The 27,497-nt window shown below is 48.2% G+C and overlaps 1 protein-coding gene across 5 annotated transcripts in view; it reads left to right on the plus strand.

The window, feature by feature from the left end:
* The window catches only part of LOC123747311 (otoferlin), a 267,365-nt gene that overhangs the window by 145,677 nt on the left and 94,191 nt on the right, over positions 1-27,497 (plus strand). For 3 of the 5 annotated variants that reach the window (XM_069319727.1, XM_069319725.1, XM_069319728.1), the window contains exon 4: positions 2,562-2,890. In XM_069319727.1, the coding sequence (XP_069175828.1) occupies positions 2,562-2,890 (329 nt within the window). Of the gene's footprint in view, positions 1-475; positions 718-2,561; positions 2,891-27,497 lie in introns of those variants that run through there. The other 2 variants (XM_069319729.1, XM_069319730.1) reach the window with 2 other exon arrangements.

Raw genomic sequence — 27,497 nt, forward strand, 5'->3', positions numbered from 1 at the left:
GACATATTTTACAACAGACGTAATTAAAATGCTAAGCTAGGTATATATTAACTCATAATATTTTAAAATACAACATTTACTCCTATATAATAGATTAATTGTTTCTGTCCGTAGTAGTAGGCCAAAGGCTAGCGGCTAGTCTCTCTCAACTTTCACACATGGTACCTGGGGTGGGGTGGTAGTGTGTGTGTGTGTGTCATTGGCCAGTCGAAGTCGGCCCAAATCCTGTGATTTAAGGATTTTCGACCTCTTAGGTGCAGAAGAAGGAAGGTGGTGAAGGGTTGGGAAGGTAGTGAAGGGTAGGGCATACAGGATTGGAAAATGAGCTAACAACCAAAGGGGTTGAGAAGGGAAGGCACCAAAATATGATGGAAAGGGGAGATTACCCCCCAAAAAATAGTGCCAAGGATGGGAAGGAAATGGGAGGTGATACGTCACTACGTCAGAAGCTGAGATGATAGGAGTATCCGGCGCCAGTATAAAAGTGTGCACCTGCTCCCCCAAGCCTTGGTCACGGGCTCACCATAGCCCGTGCTACATGGACACTTCGTTCTGAGTAGCTAAATCTGATACAACAACAAATCTCCCAATCCCTGCTCTAGTGCCATCCACGGTCTTCACTACTCCGCCCTCTGGTCTAGGCACAGTGTGTGTGTATGTTCGATCATGCAAGTGCCGTCGATGATCTCTTGAGGTCGACGGTGTGTGATCAATAAGGTAGTGTTCGACGGTGTGTGTGTGATCAACTAGGTAGATCAACCAGGTAGTCGACCAGGCCTCCTGGTTGCTGGACTGATCAGCCTGGTTGATCAGTCCAGCAACCAGGAGGCCTGGTCGACGACCGGGCCGCGGGGACACTAAGCCCCGGAAGCACCTCAAGGTAACCTCAAGGAGGTCGACGGTGTGTGTGATCAATAAGGTAGAGTAGTCGACGGTGTGTGTGATCAACCAGGTAGAGTGGTCGACGGTGTGTGTGATCAACCAGGTAGAGTGGTCGACGGTGTGTGTTGATCAACCAGGTAGAGTGGTCGACGGTGTGTGTTGATCAACCAGGTAGAGTGGTCGACGGTGTGTGTGATCAACCAGGTAGAGTGGTCGACGGTGTGTGTTGATCAACCAGGTAGAGTGGTCGACGGTGTGTGTGATCAACCAGGTAGAGTGGTCGACGGTGTGTGTTGATCAACCAGGTAGAGTGGTCGACGGTGTGTGTTGATCAACCAGGTAGAGTGGTCGACGGTGTGTGTGATCAACCAGGTAGAGTGGTCGACGGTGTGTGTTGATCAACCAGGTAGAGTGGTCGACGGTGTGTGTGATCAACTAGGTAGAGTGGTCGACGGTGTGTGTTGATCAACCAGGTAGAGTGGTCGACGGTGTGTGTGATCAACCAGGTAGAGTGGTCGACGGTGTGTGTTGATCAACCAGGTAGAGTGGTCGACGGTGTGTGTTGATCAACCAGGTAGAGTGGTCGACGGTGTGTGTTGATCAACCAGGTAGAGTGGTCGACGGTGTGTGTTGATCAACCAGGTAGAGTGGTCGACGGTGTGTGTGATCAACTAGGTAGAGTGGTCGACGGTATTCAATGATGACAGTGTGTAAATCGTGTTAGTGGTGTGAGCGCCATAAATTAAAAGCAAAAATTCTTCCGTAAGACACTGTGTGTGTGTGTGTGTGTGTGTGTGTGTGTGTGTGTGTGTGTGTGTGTGTGTGTGTGGAGGGGGGGTTGTGAACGTGGTGTTGTGTAGGGGTTGTGAACGTGGTGTTGTGTAGGGGTTGTGAACATGGTGTTGTGTAGGGGTTGTGAACGTGGTGTTGTGTGGGGGGGGGGGGTGTTCACGTGTGGATGGTTGCGTGCAGGTCGGGGGAGGGAGGGGGGGATGTATGCACGTGTCATGGGGTTGTTTAGGTGTGGGGTTGTGTGCACGTGAGGGGGAGGGGGGTTATGCACGTCAGTGGAGGGGAGGGAGTTGTGCACGTGTGGGTATTGTTAAATGTGTGGTTTCCTCTGGTCTACATCCTGTCTCTTCTCCCTTGACTTTTTGTCAGAAATATTGTTTACACTGGAGGAAAACACTCTCGTACGCCAACACACGCAAGCACTTAACCAACCCACTAGAAAGAAGAGAGCGCGGAGACATGATTGAGATATATAAAATACTTAGCCGAATTGACAGTGGGGAAAAAAGTAGATGTTTACAATACATACCTAATTAGCAGGTTGTAGAAGAGAGATCACCTTTTTAAAATTTCACAAGTAGATACTATGTAACAAAAATAGGTTAGGAATCATGGCATTAGACAACCGGTGGCAGGAAAGGCGGGGTCCAAGAGCTTACGCTCTCTCCTGCAAGCACAAATAGGTGAGATAAAATGAAAGTATAAAGGTAGGGAAGGAATGATGGAGAGAACGGAGAGGGAGATAAAGAAGAAAGTAGCGAGAGGGAACAAAAATTTAGACGGAGACAGTACATCATACTTTTTATAAATCTGAAATATTCCACATCAAAAAATATATATATAAACACATAAAATAACTTTCCAGTAATAAATGTTTTTCTCAGCAGACTCTCATCTCCTTCGAGGCGCGCTATATACCTCCGCCCGGAGGAGGAGGAGGAGGAGAAGGAAGAGGCACAGCAGGCAGAGGAGAAGAAGGAGGAGGAGGAAGTTTCTGGGAAGGCTATGGAGGAGGGAGTGTGGAACAGGAGGGAGGCTACGAGAGCCCCTGTGAGGATGACAAGCAGATGCTCCTCGACGTGGAGCAGAACATAGCCAACTTGGAGAGAAACATCTGCCTGCACGACCGCTCGGCAGCCATCGCCGCCGCCGCTACCATGGCCAGAGGCGCCGCCCGCAGGAGCAAGGAGGTGTCCCCGGAGGTACAGAAGAAGAGGTGAGTACCCAGGAGTTAGGTGAGTACCCCGGAAGGTGGTGAGTACCCCAGGAGAGAGGTGAGTACCCAGGAGAGAGGTGAGTACCCAGGAGAGAGGTGAGTACCCAGGAGAGAGGTGAGTACCCAGGGGAGAGGTGAGTACCCAGGAGAGAGGTGAGTACCCCAGGAGAGAGGTGAGTACCCAGGAGAGAGGTGAGTACCCAGGAGAGAGGTGAGTACCCAGGAGAGAGGTGAGTACCCCAGGAGAGAGGTGAGTACCCAGGAGAGAGGTGAGTACCCAGGAGAGAGGTGAGTACCCCAGGAGAGAGGTGAGTACCCAGGAGAGAGGTGAGTACCCAGGAGAGAGGTGAGTACCCCGGAAGGTGGTGAGTACCCCAGGAGAGAGGTGAGTACCCAGGAGTTAGGTGAGTACCCCGGAAGGTGGTGAGTACCCCAGGAGAGAGGTGAGTACCCAGGAGAGAGGTGAGTACCCAGGAGAGAGGTGAGTACCCCAGGAGAGAGGTGAGTACCCAGGAGAGAGGTGAGTACCCCAGGAGAGAGGTGAGTACCCAGAGGAGAGAGGTGAGTACCCAGGAAAGAGGTCAGTACCCAGGTTAGGTTAGAATCTGGTACAAGCTTAGCAAGGAAAAGCTTAGAATCTGGTACAAGCTTAACAAGGAAAAGCTTAGAATCTGGTACAAGCTTAGCAAGGAAAAGCTTAGAATCTGGTACAAGCTTAGCAAGGAAAAGCTTAGAATCTGGTACAAGCTTAACAAGGAAAAGCTTAGAACTTAGAACTCTATCAATTTTTACTTCAAAATCCACTCGCAGATTTAACAATATTTTCCTTCCTAAGCTTGTACTCTAAGCTGGTACTTAGAGTACAAGCCTAAGCTTGTACCTAAGCCTAAGAGTACCTAATACCTAAGCTGGTACAAGCTTAGGAAGGAAAATATTGTTAAATTTGCGAGTGGATTTTGAAGTAAAAATTGATAGAGTTCTAAGTTCTAAGCTTTTCCTTGTTAAGCTTGTACCAGATTCTAAGCTTTTCCTTGTTAAGCTTGTACCAGATTCTAAGCTTTTCCTTGCTAAGCTTGTACCAGATTCTAACCTAACCTTGCTAAGCTTGTATCACGTTCCAGATTTGCTTCAGAATCTTAAGAGCTATCTCAGTCACCAAGAGGCCCTCCCGGTTTATCCGGACACTGCGTATGCGGATAAGGGATCCCCAACTTGTGGTTCCTTCCGGAGGCTTGTAAGTGGAGTTGGGACCCAGAATTCTCCACCATCTTTCCCGATGTTGACATTCCGAACCCATATCGATTTTAGCACAAGACAAGGCCCAAGATCGCTGTGTCTCTCGTCTTAAGAGACGAGACACGAGTCTTTATCTCTCCCCATCGGCTATGCCAGAGTCTCACGGAAACAAAGACCTTGTCGAATCCACAAATAAGATATATCAAAATATAACCATATATAAAATACGGGGAAATACAAAATAAATTGTATAATAAAACAGGCCTCTACCTAGTATGAAACATACAGCTGGACAACTAACTATCCGGAGGACCAAAGAGTTCAAAATTTCTGAATGTTAGACATGAACTTCGCCGGACGAAATTGCCTTTGAAATGACCATCCAGATGTAACATTTATTTAGACCTAAAAATCCCCCTCCGCCTAATCCCTGAACACACAGACGGTTGTACCTTCCTGGCGGTCCTATTAAATTCTTGGCCCGCGTGTGCTCCCCGGCCTCTGGAGAGCTCCAGGGGGCGCTCTGTATTTAAATTAAAATATGTAAATCGAGGAATGAAAGTAATAAATTTTTTCTCATCTCGTACCTTTTTCTCTTGTTTTTTGTTCTAATAATAATATTGGTAGTTAGAATGGATGCATTTTGTTTTCCATGGATGGGGGTGTATTTACTGTTTGTGTTTGTGTCTGTAGTATCGAGCTGTTAGCTCTTGGACCCCGCCTTTCTAACCAATGTATTTTTCCTTTATTATATTTATATTTATCTTCCACACACACACACACATACACATACACATACACACACACAAACACACACACACACACAAACACACACGCACGCTTCCACAGGAAGCAGATTATAACAGCTGTCTAATTCCCAGGTACCTATTTACTGCTAGGTCAACAGGTACATCAGAGTTAAAGAAACTAAGCCCAATTGTTTCTGCCTCCGCCGGAAATCGAACCCGGGCCCTTAGGACTACGACCCCCCGAGCGCTGCCCATTTAGCCGCGAGAGAATGGACGTGTCCTTTCATATCCATCCAGCCATATATGTCCATTCATACATTATATGACTTGTATATAAACATATACAAGTCGCGTACATATAATAAAAATAGGCCAATTCGTTTTACACGCTCTTCAGAGTACATAGCCCAAGTTTTTTTAAGAGTAACCCAAAAAGCTGCAAATAGCGAAATAATATATAGTTGATTTCGCTATTTGCAGAAATCAACTGCAAATAGCGAATCAACTATGCAAATCAACTATGTATATGATTATACATAGTTGATTTTTTTTAATTGGGCTACAAGGAGAGCCCAATTGTGCTAGTTACAGCCCACTCCGCCATCCCTGCTCCTCGGCGGCCCACAGTCGTTATCTGCATTAGCATCTGCTGCGGCCCTCTTCCCATTATTGGCTTATATCTTACATAGAGGGAGACGGGCCGCGCAGGGAGGGAGAGGGAGACGGGCCGCGCAGGGAGGGAGAGGGAGACGGGCCGCGCAGGGAGGGAGAGGGAGACGGGCCGCGCAGGGAGGGAGAGGGAGACGGGCCGCGCAGGGAGGGAGAGGGAGACGGGCCGCGCAGGGAGGGAGAGGGAGACGGGCCGCGCAGGGAGGGAGAGGGAGACGGGCCGCGCAGGGAGGGAGAGGGAGACGGGCCGCGCAGTGAGGGAGAGGGAGACGGGCCGCGCAGGGAGGGAGAGGGAGACGGGCCGCGCAGTGAGGGAGAGGGAGACGGGCCGCGCAGGGAGGGAGAGGGAGACGGGCCGCGCAGGGAGGGAGAGGGAGACGGGCCGCGCAGTGAGGGAGAGGGAGACGGGCCGCGCAGGGAGGGAGAGGGAGACGGGCCGCGCAGGGAGGGACAGGGAGAGGAGCTTCACAGGGAGAGAAAGGGAGAGGAACTTCACAGGGAGGGACAGGGAGAAGAGCTTCACAGGGAGGGACAGGGAGAGGAGCTTCACAGGGAGGGACAGGGAGAGGAGCCTCACAGGGAGGGACAGGGAGAGGAGCTTCACAGGGAGGGACAGGGAGAGGAGCTTCACAGGGAGGGACAGGGAGAGGAGCCTCACAGGGAGAGACAGGGAGAGGAGCCTCACAGGGAGGGACAGGGAGAGGAGCCTCACAGGGAGGGACAGGGAAAGGAGCTTCACAGGGAGGGACAGGGAGAGGAGCCTCACAGGGAGGGACAGGGAGAGGAGCTTCACAGGGAGGGACAGGGAGAGGAGCTTCACAGGGAGGGACAGGGAGAGGAGCCTCACAGGGAGGGACAGGGAGAGGAGCCTCACAGGGAGGGACAGGGAGAGGAGCTTCACAGGGAGGGACAGGGAGAGGAGCCTCACAGGGAGGGACAGGGAGAGGAGCTTCACAGGGAGGGGCAGGGAGAGGAGCTTCACAGGGAGGGACAGGGAGAGGAGCTTCACAGGGAGGGACAGGGAGAGTCGAGATAGTTGACTCATGCATCATCGCGAACAGTTTTTGTTCAAGCGATAATCGGGTTATCACTTTCATAATGTAATGGATGGTTGGCTCCTCGGGGTCAGGTTATTGAGTTATGAGGCAGACATCACGTGACGTAGGGTTCCTCCCCCATCACACATACACACACACACACACACACACACACACACACACACACACACACACACACACACACACACACACACACACACACACACACACACACACACACACACACACGTATGAAGAGCCAAAGTTCAACCCCCTGCAAGCACAACTAGGTGAGTACACATCCCCCCAGGATGAAGCCCGTAGCAGCTGGGTAATGCCCAAGTACTCTTTTACTGCTAGGCAAACAGACGCACCAGGTGAAACAAACTGCCCATTTGTTTGTGCCTTCGACCGGGAATTGAACCCGGGCCGTCAACGTTATGATCCCAGAACGCTGTACACTCAGCTACGTGTGTATACTCACCTATTTGTGCTTGCGGGGGTTGAGCTTTGGCTCTTTGGTCCCGCCTCTCAACTGTCAATCAACTGGTGTACTGTGTGTGTGTGTCTGTGTGTACTCACCTAGTTGTGCTTGCGGGGGTTGAGCTATGGCTCTTTGGTCCCGCCTCTCAACCGTCAATCAACTGGTGTACAGGTTCCTGAGCCTACTGGGCTCTATCATATCTACATTTGAAACTGTGTATGGAGTCAGCCTCCACCACATCACTGCTTAATGCATTCCACCTGTTAACTACTCTGACACTGAAACAGTTTTCAAATTCCATATTTCACGTTATCGTAAATAATACACAGTATTAACGTCACCAAACGTAATGACACCAAACCAGACATTAACCTAAATTAACCATGGATAGAGTAGATAATAGCACTAATTATGTAGTCACTCGATTCATACCCTTATCTTGAGGTTATCTTGAGTTGATTTCGGGGCTTTAGTGTCCCCGCGGCCCGGTCCTTGACCAGGCCTCCACCCCCAGGAAGCAGCCCGTGACAGCTGACTAACACCCAGGTACCTATTTTACTGCTAGGTAACAGGGGCATAGGGTGAAAGAAACTCTGCCCATTGTTTCTCGCCGGCGCCTGGGATCGAACCCAAGACCACAGGATCACAAGCCCAGCGTGCTGTCCGCTCGGCCGACCGGCTCCCTTGAGCGAATCTCCCGCCCTGAGGACAGGTTCTCAGAATATTCTCAGAATATTCCTCTTGCTCTTCGAAAATCTTCATTACTACGTCTTTTCCCTCTCTCTCTCTCTTGTGGGAAGCGCCGTTCTTTTATTTTTTTCTACTTCTCCTTTTCATTGTTCTTACTTTTTGCCTACCTATTGATTCTCGTTGCCTTTTCCGTTTCATTTTCCTCTGTTCTCCAATTAGAACAGCTTTCGTATAGTTTTTGTTCCTTTTCAATACCTCTTCCTCTTTATGGGTCTCCGGCGCCGTGGCATAACTGCCCCTTTTTACAATTAATCTGATTCTCTGGTAAACCCATCACAATTAATCCCCGTCCCATTAATCCCCTTCCTCGTTAATCGCCTTCCCCCATTAATTGTCTTCCCCAAATTAATTCCCATCCCGAGTAATGTCCTCCACATTCATTCCTTTCCTTCATTAATCCCTTCCACATTAATCCCCTTCCCAATTAAATTCACTACCCATTAACTCCACCCACTAATCCCCTTTTCCAAATTAATCCCCTTCCCCATTTATCCCCTTCCTCAACCTCCTCACCCCATTATTCCCCCTCCCCCTTACCTTCCCCCATTTAACAATTCCAGCACTCGACTAAATTACACATTGACTAATCCCTTACACCAACACCTGGGGAGCGGCGCCCCCCCAAGCCCAGACCCAAACTGATGGGTTGGGGGGAAATTATTAAATATTAGGCTTTTAGTAATGGACATTGAATAGATTAAGGTGTGTTATGGACGGACCAATATGTGACAGGCCTCGTACATAATTTGTCATCGTCTACACACACTTTATTTACCATTTTGTGACTTTATAAGAGAGGATAATGTGTAAGTGTTTATATGTAGTTAGGTATAATGTGTATACATCTTGATGTATAAAGAGTGTATATGTACGATGATGATGAGTATGTATTGATTGAATAATGGTTGTGTCCATATAATAATAATAATAATAATAATAATAATTTTGTTATGGACAAGAAGCATATATATATATATATATATATATATATATATATATATATATATATATATATATATATATATATATATATATATGAAAACTCACACCCCAGAAGTGACTCGAACCCATACTCCCAGGAGCAACGCAACTGGTAACTACAGGGCGCCTTAATCCACTTGACCATCACGGCCGTCAAAAGGAAGTGATAGCCGAGGCTATTTGAGCCACTTCCCCGACGGCAACTCGGATGGTAATCTTGGGCATAGCATTTCACCAAATCACCTCATTCTTTGGGGCACACGTGAGGAACACAAATGCGAACAAGCCTGAATGGTCCCCAGGACTATATTCCGAGTTGCCGTCGGGGAAGTGGCTCAAATAGCCTCGGCTATCACTTCCTTTTGACGGCCGTGATGGTCAAGTGGATTAAGGCACCCTGTAGTTACCAGTTGCGTTGCTCCTGGGAGTATGGGTTCGAGTCACTTCTGGGGTGTGAGTTTTCATTCGCATATAGTCCTGGGGACCATTCAGGCTTGTTCGCATATATATATATATATATATATATATATATATATATATATATATTGGGCTTGTATCGATGTCCCCTCCTCCTACCAAGGTGGAACTCCTGACCCTCCCTAGGATGCAACCCCCACAACAGTTGCCTAATTCCCAGGTACCTACTTACAACTAGGTGAACAGCGGCATTAGATGAAAAGGAAACATTTCTATCCCGCGCGAGATCGAACCCAAGATCTCCCGACTGTGAATCGAGAACGAAGCCAACTATACTACGCGACACACATGACTTATAATGATGTATAAATATGTGTTTACGATGACACTTGATATATATTATATATACACGGGCTATTCATGCCCGTGCTACCTCTTGGGTGGCTTAATCTTCATCAATCTTGATATCCGTCCCATGAGTCTGAAGACAGCTGCAGTCCTGCTATCGTGTTGACCAGACCGCACACTAGAAGGTGAAGGGACGACGACGTTTCGGTCCGTCCTGGACCATTCTCAAGTCGATTGTGACGACTTGAATTCTCAAGTCCTGCTATCGTCTTCTCCTCAGGTCATTGTGGCGTCCAGACTATGGACCAACCCGTTCTCGCAAATTTAATAAGTCAATATTGACTTATTAAATATGTACATAGGTGACATACTTAACATAATAGTTTCCCTTGAAAAGCTTCATAGAAAACACCGACCTTACCTAACCTACTTAGTATGTTAAGATAAGCATCTTATTGCTTCCTAATTACAATTATTACCTAACCTATAATAGGTATAGGTTAAGTAATAATTGTAATTACGAAGCAATAAGATGCTTATCTTAAGATACTAACAAGGTTAGGTAAGGTCGGTGTTTTCTATGAATCTTTTTAAGGGTATCTATTATGTTTAGTATATCACCTATGCACGTAGTTAATAAGTCAATATTGACTTTACGAATTTGCGAGAACGGGTTGTATGGACTTGAGTGCCAGGGATGGCCGGTACCAGCAGGCTCCGGTCAGTGTCAGCAGGCTCCGGGTCACCCTTGAAACATACGGAGTGTGGGGCTGAGTTCCAGCACTTCGGAAGGGACTCGGAGTGCGTCAGTAAGGGCGGCCGAAGGCTAGACGCACGACAAGGGGGAAAGGAAGCGTTTGCCGCGTACTTTCCTCACTCTTCCAGGTGGTGGTGGTGGTGGGGGTTCGTGCGACGGCGTGTAGTTAGCTGGATTAGCTGGTCCGGAGAGGTAATCCCCCGGGGATCACGTCCCGTGAATACTCTCACGGACCTATGATGGCTGGGCTTTTGATGGTCAAGTTTTTTGTGTTATCTGTGTGGGTGATGCTGAACCATTCGTGTGTGTGTGTGTGTGTGTGTGTGTGTGTGAACGCGCTTTTCGCCTAAATGCTTCGTTATATGTTCCTGAGGAATCGAGCTTCAGCTCTTGTGCCCAGATCATGGAAATTATTCCACTACACGCGGTTATTGTCCTTATTAACTACACTTACACCTGTCTACCCTTCATCTGTCTATCATCCATCTGTCTTCTGTCTACAACAGTTCCCCCCCTCACTTCTCGCTGCTCCATTTAACATCCCTCCCCGCCCCCCAGCCCCCCACCCCACCCACAATCACACCCAAGGCTTTTAGCTCACTTTGTCCCGCCAAACAACTTTTGCGTTTTATTGAGTAAAAGACAACAAACTTTACTAAGAAAGAAAAGCGAGTGCCGCCATGCCTTAGTGTTAACCCTGAATATCACTATGCCCTTGCGTTAACCCTGAGTGTTCTCTCTCTCTCTCTCTCTCTCTCTCTCTCTCTCTCTCTCTCTCTCTCTCTCTCTCTCTCTCTCTCTCTCTCTCTCTCTCTCTCTCTCTCTCTCTCTCTCTCTCATTAAGGTCAGCCGAGGTCTCACCTGGTGCTTTTAATTCCTTCTGACAGTGTAAAGGTCACTGTGTATATGTGGGAGTTGATTGTCATTCATTTCAAAGACTATTGGAACCTAAAGAATACTATAAATGCATTATTTGTATTATTATAAATATATTTTTTCTATCATATATATGAAAGGAAACCTCTATCTATCAGAGAGTGTAGGGAGGACGATTGCAGTTAACTTTCAACCAAACATTAATGGTGAATTGTGAATGTATGGCGGGTGTTAGAGGGTTATCTTGAGGTTATCTTGAGATGATTTCGGGGCTTTTTTTTAGTGTTCCCGCGGCCCGGTCCTCGACCAGGCCTCCACCCCTAGGAGGCAGCCCGTGACAGCTGACTAACTCCCAGGTACCTATTTACTGCTAGGTAACAGGGGCATCAGGGTGAAAGAAACTCTGCCCATCGTTTCTCGCCGGCGCCCGGGATCGAACCCGGGACCACAAGATCATGCGTCCAATGTTCTGTCCGCTCAGCCACCGGCTCCCCTCGGGTAGTTGGGGTTGACTCCCATGCCCCTCTTTAAGAAGGGTTGGCTCCTATTCTGACCACCAATGATTTCTAGGTCTAAAATGTGGGCGATATTGTCTATATAATGGCTACCAAGAGATTTCTAGGCTGTTATAGGCTTTGAACGTCGGTGACGCAGATTCAGTGTTGATGTTGATGATTCAGTGTTGATGTTGATGATTCAGTGTTGATGTTGATGATTCAGTGTTGATGCTGATGATTCAGTGTTGATGGTGATGATTCAGTGTTGATGGTGATGATTCAGTGTTGATGTTGATGATTCAGTGTTGATGTTGATGATTCAGTGTTGATGGTGATGATTCAGTGTTGATGCTGATGATTCAGTGTTGATGCTGATGATTCAGTGTTGATGCTGATGATTCAGTGTTGATGGTGATGATTCAGTGTTGATGGTGATGATTCAGTGTTGATGGTGATGATTCAGTGTTGATGGTGATGATTCAGTGTTGATGCTGATGATTCAGTGTTGATGCTGATGATTCAGTGTTGATGCTGATGATTCAGTGTTGATGCTGATGATTCAGTGTTGATGCTGATGATTCAGTGTTGATGCTGATGATTCAGTGTTGATGCTGATGATTCAGTGTTGATGTTGATGATTCAGTGTTGATGGTGATGATTCAGTGTTGATGTTGATGATTCAGTGTTGATGCTGATGATTCAGTGTTGATGGTGATGATTCAGTGTTATTCGAGCCTCAAAATTAAATCAATTTAACATTTATTATTATTATTAACAACAATATAATGATTGCATTGTAATTATTGTATGTACTTGTCAACTGCGTATTCAAGCGTGTGGAGACAGAGAAGTATATACACCAGTTATACGTGTATATAGACCGAGTTATGTCCAGGACTAAATTATAGTTACTGGTTGGTCAGCAAGCATCTGTGTGGCCCTCATATCCCTGCAAAGGTTGATTGATGATTGATGAAGATTAAGCCACCCAAAAGGTGGCACGGACATGAATAGCCCGTAAGTGGTGGCCCTTTTGAGCCATTACCAGTATCAATAGATGATACTGGATATCTGTATCTATTTTTACCATTGTGTTTGGGGGTGATTTTGCTTGGCCGTATAACATTTCTGTTGATGTGGATGTTATTATTAATGTTATATACATAGTTTCTATTTTATATTTTTAAATCACTATCTTCTTGAGGTTATCTTGAGATGATTTCGGGGCTTTAGTGTCCCCGCGGCCCGGTCCTCGACCAGGCCTCCACCCCCAGGAAGCAGCCCGTGACAGCTGACTAACTCCCAGGTACCTATTTACTGCTAGGTAACAGGGGCATTCAGGGTGAAAGAAACTTTGCCCATTTGTTTCTGCCTCGTGCGGGAATCGAACCCGCGCCACAGAATTACGAGTCCTGCGCGCTATCCACCAGGCTACGAGCCTCTTCCACCAGGCTACGAGCCCCTTCTACCTAGAGTTTATGTCTTAAGTTGACAAGCTAGGAGCGCGCACGTGACTACAGAACTGTGTCTAGTAACACGAGGGAGGGAAGGGAACTATCGGGGAGAAAGCACCAAGCCATTGCGACTATATAGCACTTGGAAGGGATCAGGATAAGCATTTGGGATGAGACGAGGGGGGGAGGGAATGGTGCCCAATCACTTGGACGGTCGGGGATTGAACGCCGACCTGCATGAAGCGAGACCGTCGCTCTACCGTCCAGCCCAAATAATATGCAGAATGGTCTCTATTGAATGTTATTGTGTGTAGTTAGCCACACATTTACGTGAATTTGTAATGATTGAAGTGACAGGTCGACAGCCTGTTGCCAAAATGCGTTCACTAAATATGCGTAATTCCAGTGATAAGAGCGTCATATGACAACGTTAAAGCAATGTCGATTCAACGTTACTAGAGCAGGTTGTGCTCGGTGGGTTGTAGAATACATTTACTGACCAGCGGCACGTGTAGTGTGAGGGAGGAAGGGGGGGGGGAGGGGTTCGTAGTGTGGGAGGCGGTGACGGGGTGTGTGTGGCCGTGTCGTGTTCTGTTACATAATGTGTGACAGGTTCATCCCTCGCTCTGGGGGAGTGTTGGGGGATTGTCATGCGGCTCGGACATGAGATATGAACCGTGACTAAGGGCCAGTGGGTGGGATTGTAGTAGCTGGGATGGTGGTTGTGGTAGGGACGGGAGTGGTGGAGACAGTGGTAGAGGGAGTGGTCGGCGCCGGCGGGAAGGTGGCACTGACGACGCTTGGCGCCACTAGCGGTGCCAGGACCGTCATCGAGGAGATGGGATGTGGAGACAGACGCTCCTAAGTTTGTTTACAAGCGAGGTCTTGTGGATGTACCGCTTGAGCGGGAGGTACATAAACGTATTTTCTCTTCATATGCAAATCACAACCCATCCTCCAGAAACAATAGCCCTTGTTTAAACTATTTGGTCAAAAGTACAAAATATAGACTATTGGATCTCAAAAATTTCACATTTTGTATGACTGAAGTAGACAAATTACATACTAAATATGGGAAATGTAACTAAAGAACCCAACCTGACCTGTCCAATCAATTCTAAGCCTTAAAACTCACTAATACCCTAATCCTCTCGATATAAAACTCGCCCTTCAACAAACCCCCACAGACCATCTGGTCACCATTTGGTCCGGGAGACATCTCCCGTCACGCAGGGTGCAGTCGCACCTCCACAGATCTCCAGTATCGTCTATTGATACTGGTAATGGCTCAAAAGGGCCACCACTTACGGGCTATTCATGCCCCTGCCACCTCTTGGGTGGTTTAATCTTCATCAATCAATCAAACCCACACACACTGAGAAGTAGTTTGGCTCACACGGCTCCTCCTTTCACTGCCAGTGGTGGGGGTGGTTCGACTTCCTGGTGTTCTTTCCTCCTCTAATACTTTGGTGAAACTTGTCGTATTCTTAATGACAGACTACAAGAACACAACAGAAGTGTTAAGTCTGAAGTCACAATGCTTTCTCCTGACATGTTTGGAACTCTAAATCATCCTACAGAGTGGTCTTCTAAAATAACGTATTCTGTCTCTGTTCTTCACAGACTTGTCGGTTCGGCGGCTCTCATACACAACATGAACCTTAGTACTGGTTTTAAATTGTTGCTGTTGGATCTTGCCTTTCGTATACATTGTTAAATGTATGAGAAACAGAGCCTCTTTAGGCTCTCTCTTTTCTCCCTCTTCTGTTGCTATCTTCTTTGTCTGTTTCATCTCGTTCTCTTCGCCACTAAGTCTTCTGCAATTTCTTATTCTTAATAACACTTAAAGTATATTTCTTATCTTCTCACCTCACATTCTTACCTCGTGTATTAATTACGGATATATTTACTCGACTTTATAATCTTCCAAGACGGGCCGAAGCGTCATCAGTTCCTTAATTAGTTTCAGATCTGTAGGTCTGGTGTTTGATTGTGTGATATATTGTGCTATACTGTGCTATGCTGTGCTATATTGTGCTGCACTATGCTGCACTGTGCTGCACTGTGCTGCACTGTGCTGCACTGTGCTGCACTGTGCTGCACTGTGCTGAACTGTGCTGTATTGTGCTGCACTATGCTGCACTGTGCTATACTGTGCTGCACTGTGCTACACTGTGATACACTGTGCTGTATTGTGCTGCACTGTGCTACACTGTGATACACTGTGCTGCACTGTGCTGCACTGTGCTATACTGTGTTGGACATGCTTAAGCTTGGGTTTTGCTTTATTTTTTGTTCGTACTCTCAACAAAATTAATAGAACAAAACGTGGACAACGCTGGCTGCGACAGGCCATTTTTAATAAGTGCAACGAAATAGTTGCTCTCCGTCCTTTCATTTAAAGAGGATGGGTAGGTGAATGACCTGGAGGTGCGGACCAGGGTCACACCCACAGCAAGTCTAGCCAGACTAATCCACTTCCTAACTATCGGGGATTCTCTCTGTACATCCCCATCCACTCCGGTCCACCACGGGGAAATATAGATATATAAAAGCAGTTTAAAGTGTGGATCCCAGCGCCCGTGTAATCTTAAAGCCGCTCAAGTCATGGTAAGTTACTCTGTGGTGCCTCATGTGTCGCTACCAGCCACACGCTTCCTCACAGTGAGTGTCGTGAGGGACTCTCTTAAGATAGCTACTTTAGTGAGCGTGAACAGAGCTTGCAGGGTGAAGATCGAGCTCCTGGGTTCCGGTTCTCGGCTACCGTTCGCCTATTGCTATGGCTCCTGACCCTCTTGAGTCGTATCAAGGCATGATGTAGTTAACTAGCTATCTAGAGACTACCTTGAGGTGGTTAGGGGGGAGCAGTGTTCCCCGCCTCCCTCTCTTGCTGGTAATTGGAAAAGACAGTCTGTCCTCTCTCTGGCTATCGTCGCATCCGTCTCTACATTTTGTCTGATATCTTCTGGAGTTCCATATGCTCCTGGAGTCTAGGCCGGTGTTTTGGGGAAGGTGAGAGAGAGTTAAATATTAGAGCAGGGGTCGCCTAACACATCCCAGGGGGACAGTGAAGCAAGGAGGAAAGACTAGCCCCATCTCCCTTGTCCTTGATCTTATCTATCCAAGGCCGACTAGTGAACAGATGTGAGGGAAAGGAGGGTTAATACTTGTACTATGACCCCTGCCCAGGGGCCAGATTCACGAAACAGTTCCGCAAGTACTTACGAACGTGAACATCTTTTTTCAATCTTTGACGGCTTTGGTTACATTTATTAAACAGTTTACAAGCATGAAAACTTCCCAATCAACTGTTATTGTTATAAACAGCCTCCTGGTGCTTCGGAGCTCATTAACTGTTTAATAATTGTAAACAAAGCCGCCAAAGATTGAGAAAAAAATGTACAGGTTTGTAAGTGTTTGCGTAAGTTCTTCGTGAATCTGGCCCCCCTGGTCTCTCCTATCCAAGAGAGACTAGTGGCAGAGAGAAAAAAAATATTACCACATAAATTCCACTACCGATGAGCGACAAGCATCAGGAGAGCAGCAGCAAAGCGACTTCTCATGTCAGGATCATGTTTCCCCCCAAGATTCTGATCAATTTGCAGATGCCATTATGTGGTAAATTGCAAAATATTGTGGCTCTTTGTGATATATTTAGCCTGCAATATTTTGCAAGGAACTAGCAATATATTTCGATAAAATCTCGGTCATGTCGTGGACTCTCACGCTACACCTCTCCGACGTGGCCCGGTCCCAGCACCCGCTTACACCTGTACGTCTTCTTTAGATCATTTCAGATTTTGTGTTGTGTTGTGGATGGCGGCCCCTGGTGGTCCCTGGTGGCCCCTGGCGGTCCCTGGCGGCCCTTGGCGGCCCCTGGCGGCCCTTGGCGGCCCCTGGTGGCCCCTGGCGGTCCCTGGTGGTCCCTGGTGGCCCCTGGCGGCCCCTAGCGGTCCCTGGCGGCCCCTAGCTGTCTCTGGCGGCCTCTGGCTGGACAAATAATGGGATGGCTTGTTTTCTCTCAACACACCTGAGAGGCAGAGGTGGCTTTTAGTTCATGATAGTGTCGTCCTGAGCGTTTACTGGTGAGAGAGTCTATATATACCCGCGCGCGCGCACACACACACACACACACACACACACACACACACACACACACACACACAGTCAGCTGGTGTACAAGTCGCACACGTCCCTATTCCCGTCTTTCTCGCTAACCATCCTACACCCTTACCCTTCTGCCCTGTCCCTCTCCTCACTGTCCCTACTCTCTCTCCCTCCCTCCCTCTCTCCCTCCCTACTCTCTCTCTCCCTCCTTTCCCTCGTCCTTCTCTCCCTCCTTCCCCTACTAGCCCCTTAAACCTTGCCCTACCCTCCAATCCTCCAGTTCCAGAACAGTAAAGAACAGCGGGTAATCCAATCAAGAGAGGCGCGCAAGTAAAAGGAAGACACACAAGAGAACAAAGAGGAAACGCAAGGAACAGAACACGGGGAGAAGAACATGCTGAGTAGAACACACACGTGAACACGCAGGGTGGAACATGTAACGAAGTACATGTGGAGCGGAACACGTGTAATAGAAGACATTATCACCACACATATAATTCTCTGGGGGGGAATTGATAGGGTAGACAAGGATAGACAGGGTGAGAATAGCTTGAGCTGCCTCATCCCTTTGTGTGTGTATATCACGAAAATAAACACGTCATTAAAAATGTGACAGTGTCAGACCACGGAGGAAAATTGAAACAGGAATTTCTTTAAGTACTTTCGTATATTAATAAGAAAGAAATACATCTTCACTCCTTCTGAAGATGTATTAATATACGAAAGTACTTAAGGAAATTCCTGTTTCAATTTTCCTCCGTGGTCTGACACTGTCTCATCCCTTTGTGTGTGTTTATACCTCAATCAGCTTTATTTCAGTTCAACACTTGAACAAGAGGCCACAGGTGGAGCCTGAGTAACCAAAATGAACTAGATATTATTTTGTTCAGGATCATGATAAGGCACAAATGGAATGCACTAAGTGATATGGTGGAGGCTAGCTCCATTACACGGTTTCAAATGGAGATATGATAGAACCCCAATTGGCTCACGATGAGCAGGAGAGTCTGGACCATAGAGCCGAAGCTCAACTTCCTCTCTTCCCCCAGAACACAAGTAGGTGAGTGCACACACACACACACTGCTCCCTTCCCCCCTCTCCCTGGGTCACCCAACCACCTGGGAAACTGGTCATGTTTAAGGTATTACCTTCATGTTTGTCTTGCGTGACTATGTCCCTTGTTGCCACATGCTGCCTTGCCTTCCTGTCCCCACTCCTCCCCTCCACCCCTCTCGCTGTCACCCCCCCCCCCCTCTCCCTCCCTCCCTCTCGCTGTCACCCCCTCTCTCCCTCCCTCCCTCTCGCTGTCACCCCCCTCTCTCTCGTTCAACCCCCGTCCTCCCTCCCTCTCGCTGTCACCCCCCTCTCTCCCTCCCTCCCTCTCGCTGTCACCCCCCTCTCTCTCGTTCAACCCCCGTCCTCCCTCCCTCTCGCTGTCACCCCTCCTCCTCCACCTACATGCTATCACCACCACCTCCACCTTATAGGTAGATATCATTCCTTTTCCTCAAACTCCCTCTTCCATTGCCCCAGTTATCATCACCACCTATAACCCTCTATAATCTCCGGCTTTCACCCCTTCTCATCTACACTCCTCGCTATCATCCCCCCCCCTTTCACTCTCTCTCTCTCTCTCCCACTTCCTCCCCCCTCCTTACCCTTCCCAGTATAACTCGTTCATTTCACTTAACGTCAACACCACACTTAAAATACTGGTGCTAATGTTTACCTAAATATAGACTGCAATTAACATTTTTCCAACCGCGAAATTTCATAAAATGTTCAAACATTTTTACGTGTCATTATTAGTTTCCTCTTATTCGTCTCCTGTACCTCAGTTGTGTGTGTTTACAAGCCTCGCTTGTAGCAGGACCGGCGTTCGATCCCCGATGGTTCAAGTGGTTGGATACCACTTGACTCTGGCGTCATTTACTAGTTGTTTGTTCCCATGAAGCTTACAGACTGGCTGTCCTCCAAGCTTACAGACTGGCTGTCCTCCAAGCTTACAGACTGGCTGTCCTCCAAGCTTACAGACTGGCTGTCCTCCAAGCTTACAGACTGGCTGTCCTCCAAGCTTACAGACTGGCTGTCCTCCAAGCTTACAGACTGGCTGTCCTCCAAATTGCCTGTAGCAATGCGGATATTGCCTTCATTTGCATACTATTGGATGGCATAAGTTATTGTACACGTAGTTTATTATACAGCATTATGTGGCATATCTTTACCTTGATTACCTTGAGATGGCTTTGGGGCTTAGCGTGGTGCAGAGGCATACTGTCTATGGATTTTTCAAAATCCAGTGGGGATAGAGTGACAGCTGATACATGACTTGATGTTGGTATCATATCCATGATAAACCCTGGAAACACAAACCGAAACTGTCTTTATTTTCTGCTTGTTACAACTTGTAATAAAGTTGTTACATCTTGGCTTAACGTGTTTATGACGTATTAGAACGTTGTTACAACTTGCTATATTGGTTGTTATAACTGGTTAGGAGGTGTTAAAACTTGTTCGAACGTTGTACCAACGTCGTAGTTTCGGTGTGTGTTTGGCGGGAAAGTCATTTGGGTTATCAATCTTCAGCGTGTTTAGTGGCTCGCTGAAGACAGTTATATTGATTCGTCAATATTTCATTCATTTCTTTCTTGTCATCTGTGAAAAAAGTTTCATCTCCCTTTCGCAGGGGCCCGATACTAGATGTGGTTTTTTATCTTGATTTTGCGTGGGTAAACAAATATTTCGGATTTCTCTCTATTTGACTAATGGCCTTTTGCTCTCTTTATCTCTCTCTCTTGGATTGTGTACGATTCTTGTAGCTTTAGTTCAATCGTTTCTATTTCTCTACCTAGCCTTCGTCGTCGTTCTTGAATACGGGTGTGAGTCTTAAGTTGTTCCGAGAGTCGTTTTCTTGGCCTATGGAGGGAACGACGTTCCCGTTCCAGGCTGCATCTCTTCCTCTTTTTTTTCGTATGGGTATGTGGTTTGAGCATATTTCGAGAGCTATTGAGTTCAGATTTGCATTTTCTAGTTGTTCTTCCCAGCTTATTTCTGCGGAGTCTTGGTTTATTTGCTTTTAGTTAATCTGTTTTTAATCTGGTGTATCTCCAGGGGTTACACCCGAAGCTGCTCCAGGGGTTCCTCCTGGCTGGGGTTCCTCCTGAAGCTGCTCCAGGGGTTCCTCCTGGCTGGGGTTACTCCTGAAGCTGCTCCAGGGGTTCCTCCTGGCTGGCGTTCCTCCTGAAGCTGTTCCAGGGGTTCCTCCTGGCTGGGGTTCCTCCTGAAGCTGCTCCAGGGGTTCCTCCTGGCTGGGGTTCCTCCTGAAGCTGCTCCAGGGGTTCCTCCTGGCTGGGGTTACTCCTGAAGCTGCTCCAAGGGTTCCTCCTGGCTGGGGTTCCTCCTGAAGCTGCTCCAGAGGTTCCTCTTGGCTGGGATTACTCCTGAAGCTGCTTCAGGAGTTCCTTCGGGGGATTCCATTACTAAACCTCTCGTTATCTCAAAGTTTAGCACTGGAGAAGGGGTGATAGAGGAGGGTGTTGTGGGGGGGGGGGGTACTGGGTTAGGGGTCCTCGAGGGGTGGTGAAAGAAGAGGGATAAAGCTTCAGTGTAACAAGCGTTTATACCAACAGTCCCTTGTTTACGTAACACTGAAGCTATATTCAGCCTATTAAACAACCCATTTTTGGCGGTACAATGCAAAATACATCCCAATTTGGTTCCTATTTCATCCTATTTTACCCTTACTCCTTCCTGCGGTCACTTCCCCTCTCTACCCCTCATTGTCACCCCTTGCCTGGAGGTCTCGGAGGACATGGAGGACTTAGTGCACGTGGAGGACTTAGTGCATGTGGAGGACTTAGTGCACGTGGAGGACTCGGTGCACGTGGAGGACTTGGTGCACGTGGAGGACTTAGTGCACGTGGAGGACTTAGTGCACGTGGGAAATCCTGAAAAAAATTGTTCTTTCTGTTGCTAAATTCATGAAACCACCGGAGATGAGTGTTCATTGGTTGATCAAAAACAACTGTTATTTTTACACTCCTTATGAACACTATATCCTTCAAGGTCGCTCCTTCTAGAGCTCTCTGCCTTTCCTTGTCCTCCTTTCTCCGCTCTTCAGTTCCCTTCTTCGTCCTGAAACCACTTTCGTCCTCCAACCTTACTCACTGAAGACCAATAAGAAATTAATCTTGGCGTTGTCTCCTGCGGGAGTTTGAGAGAGTTGCTGGCGCCTCTGCCTTCACACACCGGGGGCCCTTGTGGTAAGTGGTTCTCTAGCCTCCACACACCGGGGGCCCTTGTGGTAAGTGGCTCTCTGGCCTCCACACACCGGGGGCCCTTGTCTGGCCTCCACACACCGGGGGCCCTTGTGGTAAGTGGTTCTCTGACCTCCACACACCGGGGGCCCTTGTCTGGCCTCCACACACCGGGGGCCCTTGTGGTAAGTGGTTCTCTGACCTCCACACACCGGGGGCCCTTGTGGTAAGTGGCTCTCTGGCCTCCACACACCGGGGGACCTTGTGGTAAGTGGCTCTCTGGCCTCCACACACCGGGGGCCCTTGTGGTAAGTGGCTCTCTGGCCTCCACACACCGGGGGCCCTTGTGGTAAGTGGCTCTCTGACCTCCACACACCGGGGGACCTTGTGGTAAGTGGCTCTCTGGCCTCCACACACCGGGGGCCCTTGTGGTAAGTGGCTCTCTGGCCTCCACACACCGGGGGCCCTTGTGGTAAGTGGCTCTCTGGCCTCCACACACCGGGGGACCTTGTGGTAAGTGGCTCTCTGGCCTCCACACACCGGGGGACCTTGTGGTAAGTGGCTCTCTGGCCTCCACACACCGGGGGCCCTTGTGGTAAGTGGCTCTCTGGCCTCCACACACCGGGGGACCTTGTGGTAAGTGGCTCTCTGGCCTCCACACACCGGGGGCCCTTGTGGTAAGTGGCTCTCTGGCCTCCACACACCGGGGGCCCTTGTGGTAAGTGGCTCTCTGGCCTCCACACACCGGGGGACCTTGTGGTAAGTGGCTCTCTGGCCTCCACACACCGGGGGCCCTTGTGGTAAGTGGCTCTCTGGCCTCCACACACCGGGGGCTCTTGTGGTAAGTGGCTCTCTGACCTCCACACACCGGGGGCTCTTGTGGTAAGTGGCTCTCTGGCCTCCACACACCGGGGGCTCTTGTGGTAAGTGGCTCTCTGGCCTCCACACACCGGGGGCCCTTGTGGTAAGTGGCTCTCTGGCCTCCACACACCGGGGGCTCTTGTGGTAAGTGGTAAGTAAAATTTTATAATTTTTTGGCACCTCTGTTTTCTTAGGTTGAATCTGTGTCCTCTTGTTCGTGAAGTTGTTGATTTCAGGAATTCATCTTTGGTCTAAATTCTGTTAGTATTTTGTAAGTAGTGATCATATCACCTCTCTTGTATCTTCTGGTTTTGGCATGTTTAACGCCTCTAGTCTCTCCTCGTTACTCTTGTTTCTCAGTTCCGGAAGCCATTTTGTAGCATGCCGTTGGACCTTCTCCAGTTTATTTATGTGCTTGAGATTTGGGCACCATACAACTGCTGCATATTCCAATTTTTGGTCTCACAGAAGTCGTAAACAGTTTCTTATAATATTTAACAATTTTGTGTGTGTGCGGGGGGGGGGGGGTGTTACCTTGAGGTGCTTCCGGGGCTTAGCGTCCCCACGGCCCGGTCGTCGACCAGGGGGGGAGGGGGCCGAAGGGACAAAATTATAATAAAATATATTTTAGTTGTTTTAGTTGTCTCTGTTCCCGTATTTCGTCTTTCATTAGTGTATGAGATATTCATTACTGTTGTTTCAGATTTAGCTACTCAGAACGAAGTGTCCATGTAGCACGGGCTATGGTGAGCCCGTAAAAAGATATTCATTACTGTTGTTTCAGATTTAGCTACTCAGAACGAAGTGTCCATGTAGCACGGGCTATGGTGAGCCCGTAAAAATATATTCATTACTGCTCGGCTACTTGCTGCTATACACTATATACTTGCTGCTATACACTATACTGCTATACGCTACTTGCTATACACCTTCCTGTGTTAGCACTTAGTACATTAACTTAATTAATATTTCCCCCTCCGTATTCAGACGTGCTTGCTGTGTGCGTGCATGCGCGCGCGCGTCTGTTATATCCCCTTATTCATTACACCCATTGAAAGCTCACTAGGGCTTGACTCTATTGCTGTTGCGTAGCTTATGAGGCCTTCCCGACCCCCCCTCTTCTCCAGCCCCTTCCATAACCCCTTCCATTCCCCTTCCATCCCTCTTCTATAACCCCCTCCATCCCCCTTCCATAACCCCCCCTCCATCCCCCTTCCATAACCCCCTTCCATAACCCCCTCCATCCCCCTTCCATAACCCTCTTCCATCCCCCTTCCATAACCCCATCCATCCCCCTTCCATAACCCCATCCATCCCCCTTCCATAACTCCATCCATCCCCCTTCCATAACCCCATCCATCCCCCTTCCATAACCCCATCCATCCCCCTTCCATAACCCCATCCATCCCCCTTCCATAACCCCATCCATCCCCCTTCCATAACCCCATCCATCCCCCTTCCATAACCCCCTCCATCCCCCTTCCATTACCCCCTTCCATAACCCCCGTCCATCCCCCTTCCATAACCCCTTCCATCCCCCTTCCATAACCCCATCCATCCCCCTTCCATAACCCCATCCATCCCCCTTCCATAACCCCTCCTCCATCCCCCCCTCCATCCCCCTTCCATCCCCCTTCCATAACCCCATCCATCCCCCTTCCATAACCCCATCCATCCCCCTTCTATAACCCCTCCTCCATCCCCCTTCCATAACCCCATCCATCCCCCTTCCATAACCCCCTTCCATCCCCCTTCCATCCCCCTTCCATAACCCCATCCATCCCCTTTCCATAACCCCACTTCCATCCCCCCCTCCATCCCCCTTCCATAACCCCCTTCCCAGGTTAATTATCGTAATAGCTAGTGCAGACATGTAACGCTGAACGCTTCTTTTAAATCAATGGATTCTTTGTGTACTGGTCTATTTCTTTATTATACCAACATAATTGTGTTTATACTGCTGCCGTCTGGCTTGTGTGGAGAAAGTAATCATTTATTTTTATTTTCCACAAAGTCTTTGTTATTTTGTGTAATTTTTGTATTAATGAAGTTGTGACTATTATTCGTACCATTCGGGTCAGTCGATGTGTGACAGAATGGTATTGAAAATTCGGTCACTCGGTCTCTCCGCGCAAAGATCCGACTGAATATTAAGAAAGATATATTTATTGATTATCCTGTGACGCCAGACGATACGTGTACCATGCGTCGTATCAGTCTGGTTCGTTTAGGCTCCTCCATGGTTGGGTCTCTGGGTGTGTAGGTCCCATAAGCCTCCATGGTTGGGTGTGTAGGTCCCACAAGCCTCCATGGTTGGGTCTGTAGGTCCCACAAGCCTCCATGGTTGGGTCTGTAGGTCCCATAAGCCTCCATGGTTGGGTCTGTAGGTCCCATAAGCCTCCATGGTTGGGTGTGTAGGTCCCACAAGCCTCCATGGTTGGGTGTGTAGGTCCCACAAGCCTCCATGGTTGGGTCTGTAGGTCCCATAAGCCTCCATGGTTGGGTCTGTAGGTCCCATAAGCCTCCATGGTTGGGTGTGTAGGTCCCACAAGCCTCCATGGTTGGGTCTGTAGGTCCCACAAGCCTCCATGGTTGGGTGTGTAGGTCCCACAAGCCTCCATGGTTGGGTCTGTAGGTCCCATAAGCCTCCATGGTTGGGTGTGTAGGTCCCACAAGCCTCCATGGTTGGGTGTGTAGGTCCCACAAGCCTCCATGGTTGGGTCTGTAGGTCCCATAAGCCTCCATGGTTGGGTCTGTAGGTCCCATAAGCCTCCATGGTTGGGTGTGTAGGTCCCACAAGCCTCCATGGTCGGGTCCCCGGGTCTGCATAGCCCTCGCGCGCCAGACAAGGAATATATGGAGAGAGACGAGTCTAAAATCACAATTCATATAACGCTAGTCACGTATCAAGGTCAGAGAATGTGAGGCACTGACACTGTTGTCTCTTGCTGGGAAGGTGAAGGTTACTTGGTCCGTTTTCAGTGGGTGGTCGGGTTGGTTACCCCTGAATCTTCCAGCGTTGCAGAAACGACGAAATAGGCTCAAGATTTATGAAGATGTGTGTGAGGAAGGACGGAAGACGTCGGTGAAACTTCTTATATTAAGTACCGACCCTGAGAAACTGTGGAGTGTTGTGAAGCAAGAGTCTTTGGTTTACGTAAGTGGTGTAGATTTACGATCATAAACAACATCTTCCATGTTGATGAATAACTCGCCTGTACGTGTCATTTGCGTCTCTCACCCTCTTCTATTCACGCTCCCTTATCAACTTTCACCCCTCCTCCTCCTCCTCCTTTCTCCTGTCTCACCCCCTCCCCCTTTCCCCCACCTTCTTGTTCCTCCTCACTACCTCTTCCAAGGTAAGCGCTAAGTGCGTGTCTCTCTCCCATCAGACACAACACACACCTTTGTTTTTTCCTAGAGTTCACCTCGTTATCGCGACCACCGACACGTTTTTTTTTTTATGAAGCTCACGCATATTAGAATTGTTTCTCCTAGTGAATGGTGGCTCCCATCTTCTGCAATTAGCATTTTCTGTAATTTCTTAAACTCGTTTTCTCGTTTTCTGACACGTAATATAATTTATAATTCATTATATCGGGTGACAGGAAGCCTAGTTATTCAGTACATGTTAGCCATATCCTGCTTAGATATATATAATGTGTAAAATATAACATATTTCCTTAAACACTTTTCACACTGCTCTATTGTGAGAAAATGGTCTCTCGACATCCCACTACTGACTTCGAATAGTTTATTGCCTAAATTCGTCGAAAGTTCTTGCAAGCGGCTGGAATCCCGCCCGCTTGCAAGAACTCGTAATTAATTCCGTGAATTAGCTAGTGTGTATAAGAGTAGGCACGAGGACAGCCTCCTGATGCAACAGGAGTGCGAGAAGTGTGTGACCCTTTGATCGCTTAGTAACTCAGTCATCGGAATAGTTAGAGAATACAGAGAAGGGTCGAGTGAACATTGCGATCCCAAACGCCTCCGCAGGTAATCTGGAGGTGAAATGCCTTTAAACGAGAGAAGGAAGACAGAGACCCTGAGACACTTAATGATGTTACACGACCAAAGATCACATTCACTCCAAACATCTATAACACCTACGGGGCTACTCATGCCCGTGTCACACCTCCTGGAGCCAGATTCACGAAGAAGTTACGCAAGCACTTACGAACCTGTACATCTTTTCTGAATCTTTGGCGGTTTTGTTTACAATTATTAAACAGTTAATGAGCTGCGAAGCGAACGGAGGCTGTTTATAACAATAACAACAGTTGATTGGCAAGTTTTCATGATTGTAAACTGTTTTAATAAATGTAACCAAAGCCGCCAAAGATTGAGGAAAGATGTACACGTTCGTAAGTACTTGCGTAAGTACTTTCGTGAATCTGGCCCCTGGTGGCTTAACCTTCATCAATCAGAAGAAAAGAACCAAGAACTATAGCCGGCACTCTGAACCAGTGAATTGCCAAACTACGTGTTAAACCAGCCAGCCAGCCAGCAGCCCTTGTGTACCAAGTCCAGCGTGGCGCCCCGCCGCCAGCCTGGTATCCATGCCCCCCCCACTCAGCATTCCGAGTACAGCTCGCGCGCTACTTAAACCAACTCCTGGAAGCGTGTCTGCCTCGCTTGGCTACCACGTGTGTGTGGGGGTCTACACAGATGTCACGTGCGGTCGTTGTAGAGAGGACCAGGATGACGGCTACGAGACCAACGATCGAAAACCAGTCGTTCACACCTACTGTGAGCTGCGTGTATGAGGTAGTAAGTGTGAGTGTTAGGCTCGCGTTTCTGCGAGTACTTTCTATCTTAGTGAAGTTGTCTATCGTCGCGACGATCAGCCACATACCTACTAGCCTCACTACACACCTGCAACACATAAGAGGCTGAGTTTGGAGACAGACAGACGGTGAACAAAGTGATTATCTGTGTACTACCACGTTGTTCAACCGCTATGAACAACGCTATGAACCTGAGTGAATATGTATGTTACACAACATATTTAAGATATATATATGTGCATGTTGTATTGACCTGTCAGCCTGAAAGGTCATTTTTGTTGCCGATTGTGCATGCCACGGCATTATCCTGGGCATTGCCTTGCAACTGGCAGTGTTAGGG

The sequence above is a fragment of the Procambarus clarkii genome, chromosome 94 (assembly GCF_040958095.1).
Source record: "Procambarus clarkii isolate CNS0578487 chromosome 94, FALCON_Pclarkii_2.0, whole genome shotgun sequence".
Taxonomy (NCBI): Eukaryota; Metazoa; Arthropoda; class Malacostraca; order Decapoda; family Cambaridae; genus Procambarus; species Procambarus clarkii.